Genomic DNA, 15,293 nt, shown 5'->3' with positions numbered 1-15,293 from the left:
GTCTTTCTACTATATACCGAGATGTCTTTTGCTAGGGAACAAGAAATGACCATTTCATCTTACTTTGAGCGTTTGCTTCCCCCCGTTTGTTTTCAGTGCAGTGCAATCACAGTAACTGAGGGCTCAGCTTGTAAGAGGCCAGAGTTCTTCCCGAGATTGATGCAATGCATGTCACTGGCCTGTCTCCTTTGGCATCTGCAGTCACATTTTACCTTCGTGTTAATAGTGCCTGCAGTGTTAACATAACAAACAGCGTGTTGGTAAAATGGTAACGTTTAGGAAGGTGTCCTTAAGCTACACAACCTTCCTTCTTAGGCAGAGGGGAGATTAATCTGAGTCATCCTTAATAACAGTTGACAGAAAACTTCTTGTCACATGCCAAATTGCCGAACCTTCGAGCTCCTGCTCACCTAGAAGCATTAACATGAATATTTACAACATGTGAGGCAGGGAATTCTCTGCAGATCTACTGATGCTGAGTGCTTTTCTAGGGCAGCTTATTTCTGTGGCTACTTGTGACTCAAGCTCTGTGTATATATAATAATTTCTGCGGTGTTCTTTTGTCTCTGAACTTTCTTAATTTTCTAGCAGCACACTCCATTACAGCTGTACAGTGCAATTTTCTTCAGCAATGATATTTGTCATTCAGCATCATGTTCACAAATCCTTTGCTGTTGACTTGCTCTCTTGTGCAGATCAGCAGTGGCTTACTTCATTAATGTCACAGTTACTTTCTTCTGCTTCCCCAAGCACTTTATGCACGTAAACCCAAGCGCAGCTGAGATACCTGTGTAGTGGGGACCATCTCTTTCCTTTCCCTACCGAGCTACCCATAAAACAGGGCGGATAAGACGTGCAGTTTGCAGAGTGGAGGAGGAACGTGGGGACTCTCAGGGCACCATTATCCTGCACAAGACCACTGCAAGATGTGGAGTAAGTGTACATGGGCTGTTTCTTCCTGACCTTTTAGAGCAGCAGCCAGTAACCACATCCTGCTGGCAGAGGCTTCTTACCAGCTCTGAACATTTTCAGGTATTTACAAACACTGCAAAACAGGGAATGAAGGGTGGGATGAGAGTAAACATCCCTCCTGAAAGGAAAGGGTTTTTTTGGAAAGCATGAGATCACTGGCAGTTGTGAAAGGCAGGTGCCCATCTCCTAACCTCAGTAAGAAGGCACTTGATACAGGAGAATATAAAAAAGGATGTTCACTGAACTGAATGTAATGCAATTCAGCCATAGGTTAAAGAAAGGTCATTTTCTTGCCTTGTTGGCTGGAAAGAGACAGCAGAGCCCTAACATATAATTGTGTTCTGTGACAGTAAAAGGAGCCTCTTGGTGCTTTGGGAAAGGGAAGTGACATTTTACTTGCTCATGAAAGAAACAGAGCTTCACATTAAACGTCTATTACAATCCTCCTACTTTTCCCAATGTAAATAAAATTAACAGGAGCTGAATTGTTATCCACACAACGTCCCCAAGGAAAAATGATTCACCAAGACAACAGCAGATCCTAATATTAAGGCAGGGATAATGGTTCTGATTTTTTTTTAAAGGCTGCTAGCGTGTGTACATATATATATATATATATATATACACACACACACATCTGTGTGTGTGTATGTATGTGTGTATGCATAGATATGTGTAAAGGCAACAGATAAAAGCCACATACGTCTGTTTCTTCCTTTTTTCCTTTTTCTTCATATGATTCTTCAACTGAAGAAAGCAAGCTGAGCTAAATGGAGTGGTTACGTGAGGGCTGAGGAGAATGTGTTCTTGCAAGTGCTGTGGCAGGGTAATCACCGGAGATACTTGTGTATCAGGTATATGATACACGGCCTTAAGTAGCTCAGATTTTTGAGAGCTTATTTCAACAAGCGAAGAGTGGCACAGATTCATTCCTCCTAGCTGGTGGACCTAGGTGGTTGTGGTCATCCTGCTCTCCTGGGGTTGTCCCTGGGGACACAGAGGCTATTAACTGTGTTTTTGGAAGTTCATCAAAATTAGTTGTTGCAGAATACCAGTTTCCAAACAGTTTGTGGCCCTCAGTCCCTCCTCTAGTGTTCTTGAAAAGCCTATTGTTGATAGTGGTGCCTAAATTCGGAGAAAGGGCAATATCCATATGAGCAGCACCTATACTGAAAAAAAGACATGGCAAACAGGAATTGGCCAGTAACTCCTCACTGAAAAGCTTTTTATCCTGTCTAGAAGTGTTAAGAGGCCCCACTGAGAAGGTGCTTTATGTAGTGATGGTTTAGTAAATACAACAGCCACCTGGTTTGAAGAAGTATTTCTGAGTGGAAATGACCAGTTTCTAGTGAGGCTGAGGAATTTATTTTTTTTTAACTTGCTTGTGCTTTAATGCAGTTGCAGTGTATTTTTCACAGATAGTTGAGCAAATTCATGTTCAACATTGAACTTCTGTCTGAATAAGCATTGTATCTTTATATACCTAAAATGTTTTCCCTAGTGTGTTATTGTACTTTAGTATGGAAATAAATGGCCAAGATGTTCATAAAGCCATAAGAAAAATGGCTGCGTCCCCATGTCTGTCTTCTGTCTTCCATCATGGAGGTAAAGTTGAACACAAAAAGAAAAAACTTAGTTTAGCTAAATTAGCTCTACCAACAGGAAAGAAAAAAAAATAAAAATAAGATTTCAGAAACTGATTTTAAAAACAGGTGAGAAGATTTCAATTGCAATTTGCAAGGTTAGTTATTTAAAAATGAAATCATTGTATATCTGTTAATGATTTTTTCCTGAAGAGATGCTACATTTTATGGAAAACAATGCTTACTAAGATGCAGGTAAGGGGCTACTTGTAGTGAGAAAGCTAAAAATGTCCATAATGTTAAAAGGCAGAATATGTAAAAATGTGAATAATGTTCAAGTAACAGAGGAAATTATTTCCTATTCTTAAGTCCAAATAAAAGAATGCCGTGACATAAAGGGATTGAATTGCACAAGAATACAGGAGGCATAATTGTATGTTTTTAGTCTGTGACATTTCCTTGTGGAGGTGAACCTTTAGACACAAAGATGGGGAATGTTCCTACTCTCCAGGGCCAGCAGAACATTTTACTGCGCTTCGTGAAGTGCTGAAGAAAATAGTATAATCAATTTGCAAAAAGCATAAGGTTGTGGATGGAGAACTTATCTTAAATTTGTCTCTGCCAAGAAGACTCCAACACTTACAAGTGGTAAAAATGGATAGAAGCATAATATATTTCCAGTTTGCACTACAGAAGACACTCGGTACTTGCAGGAGAAATTTCTAGCAAACATGCATTACAAAAGATTCTCTATTGAAATGAGAACAAAGGTTCCACTCAAAAGATCTCAGAGGATTCAAATGTACCTTTTCATAGGTGACATGCTGATACAAGCCAGTTCTCGAGGGGTTGCGTCAAGGCATAAATCAGCAGTAATTTCAACCCTGCAAGATCATAGCATTATCATGAACAGGAGGAAAATCGATCTGACACCAGCTCAAATAATAGCACTTCTGGTAGTCACACTATATTGTACAAGTCCATTGGGAGGGTCTGCTTGTCAGAACCGTGGCACTTGAAGACACTGAATACTTTGGCAGACATCAAAGCAAGAAGAAAAGGAGCAGTAAGATGAGTTCACAGGCATGATGGTGTCAGGCATGCAAATAGCAACCAGAGTGATACTTCAAATGAAGGTGGTGCGGATGTATATATATATATATATATATATACACTTCAAATGCCTGAATAGCTTTTTAAGCTTTAACTTAGATGATGTCAGAACTGCACAATAATTCATGGCATTTCTTCCTAGAGTTAGAAGAGCAAAAGTTAAGAAAACCAAGTATTTCGGAAAAGAGTGAAAAATTAATTTTCTGTGTGTAGTGAACTACTTATGAAGCTACCACTATTCTTACACAGCTGCTGTGATAACTTGTTTGAATATTTGTATACTTGCTAGACATTAAAGTGTAGATCACATGCCTAATCTAAGTGCTCTGACATTTTAGGCTATACTGGAAACAAACCTGACACTAAATCAGTGCTGCTTCTAGAAATCCTTGAAGTCCTAATGCAGCAAAAATAAATGAAGAAGCAGTTCCTTCCCCAAAACACTGTCAATGATATGAGCAAGCCACAACAAAGCTGAGGAGTAAGCAAGACTACAGAGATTCTGATAATATTTAAGATACTGTGTCCCGTTGGCAAAATTGGGTTGGGAGCCTTCAGCATTTTGTTTCAGAGATTTTTGTTTGGTAGGTTTTTTCAGTTCTTTAAGCGGGAAAGAAAATTGCTGAGGCCCCCTGCAATGTTCCATGACGTCTTGTAGGATCTTTCTTAGACAGGAGAAAGAAAACATAAGAACAGTGCCAGAAAGAAATAACCTCTACCAGTAAAATTCCCTTTTTGTGCTTTTGTTCACTGAGTTGTCAACTGATCAAAGCTTTTGTTTCATCAGGTATGATGATGTTTAAACATGGCCTTGTGCTTTGATATGTTCATAAGTACTCTGGTGAATATGTCTGTCTGCTCAATGAAGGCTTCTTTCCTTATTCTAATTTAAAACAGGAAAAATGGGAATGGAGACAAAATTCTCAGCTTGATATTTCAAACACCATTGCCAAGGCAACTAATATCAGTGACAAACAATCTAATGCTTTAATTGTTTTCTTAGATGGTCCATGGTATTGATGCATTGTAAATTATTCTCATGCGCTGACCTTATTATACTACAAAATTTAAATTGGTATCTCAAGAAATTAATAATATCTGAATGGAACATGTTATTTTCAGTTTTTGTAATCTCACAGATACTAAATTGGGTTTTAAAAATTACATTGTTGCTAATTAGGGCTTACTGGGTCTTCTTAATTAAGCACACAGTTGGAAAAGAGACACAGCAATAATTATCTCAATTTGATGGCCATACAATTTTCGTTATCATCAAATAGCCAAAAAACAATTCCGTTTTTCTTGTCACATGTAAATGAATACAATATTTCCTCTATGTCTGTGTATTTTAAAACAGCATGCCTCACAAAAGACAATACTTGTTTACTAAGTTAAGATGCCATTTCTTCTACTGGCATACACATAAGTACATGTACACTGCAGTTTATTGTGTTCTGTTGTTAGAGAAATTATAGCACTTGCATAGTATGTGCATGTGTATATAATGTATATAGATTATATTTATACACACTAAAAAATATTATTTTTTTTAACCTGTAGTTCAGAATAAATCCAAGTGAAACTATATTTTCATAGAACTCAGTTATTAAAAGGAGTCTCCTAATTTCATGTTTTAAAAATGCAAAATTTTGCCCTTGACTGCAAAACAGTAACCATGGCAGTGGAGAGCAACCAGAGCTTCCACTGAGGAGAATTTTATTACTTCATCTGGATACGTTCAGTACAAACAAGTGTCTGGTGTATATTGGAAATATCCTGGTGTGGTGGCAGAAAGCTTAGCTGTCCCAAGCATACTTGAATGTGAAAGGGAATGACCCTTTCTTCAATTCTAGTCTCATTTTAAAACATCTTTTACTAAGAAAATACAACCTTGACCATACATATGTTTTTTACTCCCTGGAGTGAAAAATGACTTTTGCAGAATCCATATAGAAATACTGATGCCATGAACTCAACCTACACTCTCATACAGGGTAAACTTCCTTTACCTCTTTCCCTGTATCATCCCTGCTTTACAGTTAGGAAGTAGTTAGAAAGTTGCAAAGGCGTTAGGTGATGTTCCTGTGTGTTCTGTACTGCATCAGCAGACATCAGGCACTCGGTTAGTTTTACTTAAACACAGGCTTTCTTCACATTCTGCAGCATTCCCAGATGAAGCTTCGAGATGCAGAGATACTTTACAACACTTCTCATGGTGATTTCATTATTTGAAATTAAAAGTTCTCAGCAGGAGTAAGACCAGGAATTGTATTACCTAAAGCACAGTTTTCCAGAAAGACTTAGAGTTCAGAGGATGTTCTGAACCCGGCCAGGATGTATTGCCCTGAGTCATGGATGTGCTTCATCCCTCGGCAGCAGAGCCTGATCTTTTGTGCTTGAACCCCCATTGACCTAAGCTTGCTAACATCAAAGGCCTGGTTTCTGAAAGCAAGCATGAGGGAGTTGTATCATTTTGCAGTCAGTGGTGATTCTCCAAGTAAAGTGAAGGGCGCGTCTTGGCCAAGAGTTGGGTATTGCACTTGAGTAGCTGCCATAACGTATGCTTCTCAGTTCACTGTCAGGCTTGCTGTATGTCACATTCTGCCACAACCTGACTTACCTTCTTTATGATTTTATTCTCTAGTGGTTTCTCTGTGAAATTTTTGATAAAATGAACAACTCTCTGAACCACCTTGTTAACTAGAATTAAATTAGACTTTGACTAATTTTAAATGAAGACCATTAGATGTGAAAATGAACCTTATCCCTCTTGTGTCTGTCACGACATAAAAATGTATGGAGAAGTGTAATCCACCCATACATTAAAACTACATGCCCTCTAGGGAGCGTTTTTAACCTGTGGTATTTCCCTGAAAGATGCTTTTTGAACTTCCATGTCTGATGTAGTCCACTTTAAGGCAGGAATATTTCATTGTCTCAATATTTCCAATTCTTATACACAGAGAAATACTGGCCACATCATACTCAGTGATTCGTATGTCATTACATTGCCTTCAAGTATCTTTTGATGTGCTTCTATTTTACAATCCACTAAGAACGTTTGCGTAAATTTTGTTTGCTTCTTGTTTTGTTTTGTTTGTTTTTTAAGTTCCTCTGAGTCTTTCTTCAGTTGTTTGCGGGTTGCTTCAATTGCTTTTTCTTGGTTAGTGTATGACTTTTTTTTTCTTCCAGTGAAAAGTGATATCTGCTTCCATTCTGCAAACTTAAATAGTCTTTCTAGATGTCTTCCTATTGCTGTCTAATTTCATACTCCATCTAGATACGGATTTGTTCCTACTCTATTGCTGCTCAGCCATTTTGACTGGTATCCTTCTCTATGTGTATAACTGTTCTGTAAAATGTAGAACTTGAAGGATGAAAGGACTTCCTTTGTTTGTAATACCCAAACAAGTATTTGAGGGATATAGTATTGATGGTCTGCACAAGGTCACAAGATTGTTTTGCTTTGTTGTTTTGCTGTTTGTTTGTTTGTTTGTTTTTCTTCTTGGTATTGCATTTCTCAAAGATTTATATCAGGAGTGTTTGCTTTTGTTTTGCCTTTTGTATTTTATAGTTTTATATATCAGAATAGACTTGCTGAATAACAGCACTATTGTTTTTGCCTTCAGCGATACAGCGATGCAATTTCTGCTTAGTTGTTCATTTTCAGAAATCAGTGGTCTGAAGATGTAATAAGCAAATGCTAACTTTCAGATAACAGTATATGTTGAATGGAAAGAAATGTGTGAGGGAATTGAGCAAATATGCAGGTAGGGTTGATAGAACAGCCCTCTGAGAGTGCGAAATGGAATTACATGAGGCTGTCTTCTGAATTTAGGTTGCAAACAATGACTCTTTCCTGGTTATATTTCAGCATCGTAACTGCAATTACATTTTAATTCTATGTATTTTGGAGTATGTGAGTATTGGACCTAATGCTCAGTTGAGGCCAAAACAGGTTACAGCGCTTCATATTCTTATTCCTGACCTCTAAATAAGTCTGGCTTTACTGGTAGCCATCTGGATATACCACTGGTGATCTGACGGGGTTGATCATGGGTAGTCAGTATGGAGATCTTATGAAATGGGCACCCGATCAGAGCATCCTGATGGGATTTTATACAAAGCCCTGTTAAAGTGATGTGATCTCTGTGGCGTTGCTGTGCTTGAGTGCAGAGCTTCTGTGCAGTATAGCTGCATACCCTGAGTTTTCTCATAAAATACCTATTGATCAGTATGTGCAAACAGCCTCAGCATAGGCTGTCTGGTAAGCCACAGCTGTCCTGATTTTGTTGTGTTTCTAAGCAAGTAGGATCTGGAATTATATGGTCTTTAAGGTCCCTTCAAACCCAAACCATTCTGTGATTCTGTGATCCTGATCTACGGAGAACGTGAAAATGGGTGGGTGATGTAAGAGGGTTTTAATGCAAGTGGAATGTGAAAATCATTTCTGAACAGACGTACAACATGTGTTTAAAACAACATACGCATAAAACATACATTAAAACTGTAAATCCATATACACATCTGTATTAGTTCCATGACTTAATGTGGTGTTCTCCCATCTAATAGAGCTTTTTGATGGTTTTGGAAACAGTGTTTCATTGGGAATTAAAATCAGTTATGTATTCCATAAATCTAATTGTAAACTGTGTGATCTGTTTTAAAGTATGGTTGAGTATTATCTGCATTTTAGCGCCTAAATAAATGCATTATTTCTATATTTTATGTATTAAGTGTAACATGTTTACGTATCTTTATAAAAACTATATTTTGTTAAATATTCTGTTAAGCATTTCAATGAAAGAACACAAATGAAAAGATCAAAAAAGTGGTCTGTGAGGGGGAGAGCATTAAGACGCTCATACAAAGGTCACTTAGAGGAACTGTAAGCTTTGATGAGACTTTATTATTTTGCTGACAAGGTCAACTTGATATTGATCAGCTGGGTGTTTTGTTTAGTTACTTGAAGGCCAGTTATTTGAAGAAACCCTTGTAAACATCCAGGCAATATTCTTTAAATTCCTGGTTTACTCCAGCATTTTGGGTTGTTGTTTATTGAGTTGTCTTTCTCCAAACAAAATACGGAATAAGGTCAAGTATTTGATTGCCAGTGTTTAAATTCAACTTACCATAACTCACCGTCATTCATTAAATTTAAAGGAATCTCTTGCTGTGGAAAAGCTTGAAGACGTGGTCAGTATTTTGCTGCGTGTTCTTGGTTTGTAAAAGCATTTTGTGTTGAAAAATTTTATGAAGTATTTTTCCAGCTCTTGCAAATGATTTATCACCTCCTTTCACATCAGGCCAGGTAGTTGTGGCTTTATGGCACATTAATGCCCTAAAGAAAACTAAAAGAAGCACAAGCACAGTCGTCATGTGGAAGGAGGCCAGAGCTTCCTGTGACACCCGAGGCTCCGGGCTGTTGGTGCCAGTAGCACTGGTGTGGGGTGGGAAGGGGAAAGTTGGCTGGACAGGCTGCAGTTGGTCTTCCTTCTGACTTTTTTTTTTTTGTATTGTTGTTATTTTACACCAGTGTGCTCTAAAACTCCCCTGATGAGCTCAGTTTGTCAGGTTTGCTGTGCTTTCCGAAAAGGGACGCACTGCATGTGTCTGAGGCACCTCGCGCTTGCTGCTCCATGGCAAAATTTCTCGTCTCCTGCATCTTCTTGGTAGAGGCCCTTATAATTCCTCCTCATTTTTCCCTGATTTCTCCAGCATCTTTTCCATGTGTTGTGTCAGACAGGATGTATGGGGAGGCTTTTCCCTGTCAGTAATCATCTCTACAGAGCCATCAGGTAATCTTTTAAGCCAACCCTGTGCCTCTAAGTCACGGCACCTTTGCGCTCTTCTATCGCAGGTGAGAGTATTAAAGCAACTCATAAAGTAAGTACTTCTTTGGGAAATGTTGGCAAATAACAGTGAATTATTTAGGCAAATAGCTTTTGAAAAGCAAATAGCACTTAGTAGGAACTTGTCTACAAAAGCATCTTAACACCAACTTGATACAGTGCGATCAATCCTGAGCACAAAACCTTGAGCTTGTTGTTGAAACCCCAGCACGTTTGCCCGCCAGCTTGTCTCTGGCAGTCAGGCAGCTTGCTCAGCTTGGCTCTTTAGTTCTCCTTTTCTCTCTTGAGGAGCTTTAATTGGCTTGGGTGCTTTGAAACCGACTTTGCTGTGTAAGAGATCTGAACTTTATATATACACGTATATCTGTACAATATATACATGCTAAAGCTCTTTATTCAGATGCTGTGTTGCATTTGTTTCTGGAGAGCTATTCCATCTCAGGTTAAACAACTGGATAAACCTCCCTGAGAGTCTGTTTTGAGCAAAGCCACGTCTTTAACCTCTTTCTGCACATGGCAAGTGGAAGAGCAGGGCAGGGCAGGCTCACCACACTGCCCCCACTGCAGAGCTCTCCCCTTCTGCCATGCCACCAGGATCAGCACGCCTGGCTTTTGTGCTCCTGTTGCTGTGTCAGAAGCCTTATGTATTCCCTCCTTGCTCCATGCACTGTGTTTTTGCCACTCCTGCTCGGGATGCCAATCCTTTCACAAGCACTGGGAGCCCACGCAAGCAGGAGATGAACTTTTGCTGTGCTGGAACACAGTAACAGCTGCCATCAGTGGTTTTCCAAGACTTCAGTCAATTTCAGAAGTTAAATTCATCTCTGTAGTCCTCTGACAAAACGTGCTTTCTGTGATGTTTTTGTTTCTCTTTTGTCTCTTTTCTCTTTTTCTGTGGTCACTTTTGGAGTTTCAGGTAGCACGCTCGCAGCTGGGGACTTGTGGGGTTACAGGTCCCTGGTGCACCTGGGGGCAGTTGGGCTGGTACCAGATCAGGCATTAAATTACCTCTCTCTGCCGCTGATCTTATAATCATTACAAAGCTGTCAGCAATTGCTTTTTCGTTAAGCAAAATCTCCAAACTTCTATGGTTTTGGTCCTCCAGCATTGATATTTACAGCTGCCTTTCTTGTTATGTTTAGTTTTCTAAGTTAATAGCATCAGTTAAAATAAAAAAAAAAAAAATACAAGCTTGCTTTACTGGAGCTAACTGTCTGTGAACTGTACTTCTGCTGTAAAAGGTGTTCCATGCACCCCCGTCATCTCATCGCAGAGTTGGCATTAAAATGCGAGATAGGAACAGCTGCATGAAAGCAAGGTTGCAGAGCAAGTGCATAGGTTGCATGTGCATCTGCAGCCCACTTGTTTGTAATGATGTTGGATCTGAATATCATTTCAATGACATTCCCAACTGCAAGCTGCATCTTGGAAGGTTTCACTGAGGATCAGTGTGGCCCCCATGTCAGTAAGGGTTCAGACGGTATGTGGAGGAAAAAGGGGGTTGTGCTGCAGGGCGGAAGCTTCTTCTTGAAATGTCCACACAATCTGCAAAGGCAATGTCCTCCTTCTGAACTACTGTGTGCTCTCGCAGAGTAGCAGAGGGGCATATACTTGTTTTTACTAAGTCTTGGTGGTTTTCTAAACTGTGAAGCCTGTTATTCTTCACTAAATGTCATTTTATTTACAGGAGAGTACTTCAAAACAATGAACTTATTGGTTTCTATACTTCATATTTTAAAAGACATTAAGATGTTATTTTCACTTGATGAAACATCCACCTCTTTAGAGAAGTAGTAACTGTTCCATCCGAGCTTTAATACCTAATAGGTGGTTTTGTAACATACTCTGTGCAATAACTGTGCACAATTACTGCTTGGTGTAGTGCGATAGTACTTAAGATATGGGGGTTCTGTTTGTTTCTCAAGTTATTGTTATTTTAATATCATTTTTAAAGAGTAAGACAGTAAAATTAGACATATTCAGATTCTTTCCTTGGTTGTGGTGATATAAATACAATTTAATTGGTTCATATCTACTAAAAATAAAATTGGGTCTTTGAGAGCTAAATATTTATATGTGATATCTGAAACTGATTATTGTTTGTATTTTTTCCCCAGGACTATTTCCTTAAGGATTTCCAGTTGTTCATTTTCATGACTTTGAGCCTATTTAATAAGAGATGGAGCAGATGGACTGCAAACCCTACCAGCCACTGTCAAAAGTTAAACATGAAGTGGATTTAACTTACACAAGTTCTTCAGATGAAAGTGAAGATGGCAGAAAGCAAAGACAATCTTACAACTCAAGAGAAACTCTGAATGAATATAGCCAAGAGCTAAGACTTAATTATAACAGTCAGAGCAGAAAAAGAAAAACCATTGACCAATCCACGCAAGGTAAATCATTTATTTTATCTACTAATTACAATAATGGCTTTTTGATTACTCGCTATGAAACAATATAATAATGTCAGCAGGCAAGCAGCCATTTTGTTTTCAAAGGCATGTGGCGATAACACACTTCTTACTGTATTTTTTTTAACCATACTGCAATGTTAGAAGTATAGGAGTTTTTTTCAAGTAGAAGTGCTTTTGTGGCAGTATGGACCAAGTGGCATTCAGCAGACCATCACGTGATAGCTACAGATAAATTTTTCTTTAGGAGTGGCTACTCTTATCACTAGCATTGCCTGGTCAATTATTTACTACCTTTGCATGTGTTGTGTGGATTTGTGTACAAAATCAACTTTGATTTTGTAGGTTATCTCTGCGTTATGTCTGCAATGAATTCAAATGCAACAATCCTCTTAACAAAATCTGTAATCTTATAAGTAACCTGAAATATATAAAGCTTTGAGTAAAACTGAAAATAATTATTGTGTACTGTAAGAAACAAGCAGGTGGTTGAGTTCTTGTTGGTTGGTTGGTTGGTTTTAGCCTTTTGCATGATATGGACAGAGGTCTAGAATAAACATTTGAGAGCTTCTGATGTTGCAGCCAAGGTTAGGAAAAGCTACCATTTAGATACAGATATAGGCTGAAAACTGACTAAAGTGGAAGGAAATGGGAAGAATTTACTGCAGCACTCCCTGATAGACTTCTTCTTGTGGTAACCCATATGCTGCATTTAACACACTTCGTACAGACAAGTGGCTTATCTGTTGCCTTTAGCTCCATCACAAATTCAGGCAGGGTGGTGGTGCAAGAAGAGTATTTTTAGGAATTGGTGTACTTGTCAGAAGCAGAGAGTCTGTCCCCTTAAAGATAAAAGACCTCTGAGCAACCCCTGCCTGCTCTTCAAGGAAGTGGTTAAATTGATCCTTTTTAGTGTGGCCACTATTTCTCAGCTAATAATTTCTGTACTTACTTAAAAAAAAAAAAAAAAAGTCTTCCACTCCTCGGGCAGCCAAGTCTCTCCCAAATTTTCTGAGTATTAAAATTTTTTTATTTTGACAAGCAAATCACAAATACGTTTTTGAAGAAGGAAAAAATTGTTTCCTCTGTGATGTGTAAATTAATGCAAAAAATGAGAATAGTTTTGCTACATAGCTCTTATTGCCTTTCTGGTTTTATGGCAGATATTCTGAATCAAGCTACATTTGTAGTGCTGATGTTGTCTGAAGGTACGTGTAATTCATGAAAGAAATGATAGCTCGCTGCTAGAGATAGCCTCCATACATGTATATATGGTCCCTCCAGAGAGTTACAAAACTGCAGTATTGAGAAAGAAAAAGTCACGAATACAAATCTCAACAAAGTATTCTGTAGAAAACTTCACCATCATGTTTGGCTCATGACAAATGATCTTGCACTTGTCAGGAGAGTTTGGTTAACTAAGATGTGTCTGTGCTGCTGTGCTGGAGATGATGCAAATGTACTTGTAGACCTACTTAAAGCAACTACCTTGTTCCTGACAACTCGAGCACTGAAAGCATTGCCTCTGCATTGTCAGGCCTCTGAAGAGCTCCTTGAGGACAGAGCTTTACTGCTGCTGGGACCCGTGCTAGCTGTAGCTCCACCAGCTCGGACAAGTATGTAAGGGTCGTGATCACTCTGCTCAGGCATAGGAAACCAGTCTGTGCGGCCTATGCTGAATTTATTCTTCCAGAACAGTGCCTCTGAAAGCAATCATGTTAATAATTTTGGAGAAATGGACAAATTAGCGTGCATTTCTGCAAGAAATTGTCAGGCATGAACTTACCTCACTTATTCGGGACTGGTGTGTTAGGAACCAGATGGATGCTTTAGCATACCAAGTATTTTACACTCACGTTGTAAAATGATTTTATTGGAAATATATGGGCCAAGATTTTTCCAGGCAAATTTATTTTTAGGAGATATCACACACATTTTCAGGTCTTCTATTTTACAAGCATTTGTATTTTCCTTCTTAGAAGCAATGCAGTCTTGTACTGGTTCAAACTAGAGTATGAGGCTTGATGCTTACTTTTGCAGCAAAGCTCTTGAGTGCAGTAGTTTGTCAATACATAGGGCAGTGCTTAAATACTTGCTTACCTTGAGGCATCTTCTTACCTTAATTAAGTCTAGGTCTGTATGTTATAAAGTAATATTTATTGAGCACAAAAGATCTTTTTTAAAATATACACCTGTATATTGGTTTGTGAGGATGCAGTCAAACGTTGCTGTGCTAGAAGTCATGGTTTTGTCCTCTGACAAATTCAGCTTGTTGCAACCGAGTTACTAACTGCACTGCTAGATATATCTGTTCAGCTTCCCACAAATTCATCTCTGTATCTCTGTGTTGATTTAAATCATATAGATTTCTCCTGCCACAAATTGAACCCGAATGTTTGGCCTGGCAAGCATCATTGCTTCGAAATGTAAAATGTGTTGAGTTCAAAATTCAGGCAAGAGCAAAGAAGGTTGTAAAGCTGAGTGTAAAATTTCAGACTGCAGCCAGAGTTTGATTTGATTGCAGTTCTAATGTGCTGTTTCCAAAAGGACAGCCAGAGTTTCTGGTGATTCTTGATATTAGCTCAGTCAGTATTGAGAGGTTTTAAAAAAAAAAAAAAAGAAAAAAAAAAAAAGGTTCTGTTTTGGACTATGCAGCTCGCACAAATCCATTAACCTGTATATGGAATTTGTTTTCTATGCATTGTTTTCTAAAATTCCTCCTCAGAATCATTAGCAAACTTTTTCTCATGGTTGGCACATCCTTGGAATGTAAAACAAAACCAGAAAACCCATGGTCCCTCTTTTCAAAAAGGATTGTTCTGCAAGGAGAAAGCTATAGCGTGCAATTGCTTCAGACTATCATTGTCTGAAGAAAGACTTAAGGCTGAGAAAATTCTAAATATTAAAAATTCTATTTTTTTTTTTTTTAAGTTAAAGGGGCATCCCCAGTTTATCTGCAGGTATTCTTCTGTAGCTGCAAGCTGCAGTTGAAATAGTACCCAGTAACTGATGAACTAATGGATTGCAAAATTAGGGTAAAATCCATGAACTTCATGCATGAAAGGTGTGGGAATAGTTGAGAAAACAGGCACATAGTAACAGTCGTGAATAAAGTGATAATGGTGATGAGTGAGACAGCAGTCAAACATGAATTCTAATGATGGAATGTGAGAAGAACACTTCAGAATAAAAAATTAATAGAGAGAAGCTTGTACCAGGAACAAACATAGGTGTACATGTTTGTGCTGATTTTGTTTTTGTGAAAAGAAATGTTTATGGAAACTGGAAGAATTTGTATCTGCATTAATGTCCATAAAGACATTGTATTCTGCTACCTAACCACAGTAGCTTATATAGAA

At 38.4% G+C, this 15,293-nt stretch overlaps 1 protein-coding gene across 1 annotated transcript in view; it reads left to right on the top strand.

The window, feature by feature from the left end:
• Positions 1-15,293, top strand: part of TENM1 (teneurin transmembrane protein 1) — a 325,742-nt gene that overhangs the window by 69,606 nt on the left and 240,843 nt on the right. Inside the window, exon 2 of the mRNA XM_035541547.1 lies at positions 11,638-11,916. Coding sequence (XP_035397440.1) covers positions 11,700-11,916 — 217 coding nt within the window. The 5' untranslated portion in view covers positions 11,638-11,699. The remainder of the gene's footprint in view (positions 1-11,637; positions 11,917-15,293) is intronic.

The sequence above is a fragment of the Cygnus atratus genome, chromosome 13 (genome assembly GCF_013377495.2).
Source record: "Cygnus atratus isolate AKBS03 ecotype Queensland, Australia chromosome 13, CAtr_DNAZoo_HiC_assembly, whole genome shotgun sequence".
Classification (NCBI taxonomy): Eukaryota; Metazoa; Chordata; class Aves; order Anseriformes; family Anatidae; genus Cygnus; species Cygnus atratus.
The sequence above is the reverse complement of the archived record's forward strand: the minus strand, read 5'-3'. Positions and strand labels throughout refer to the sequence as shown.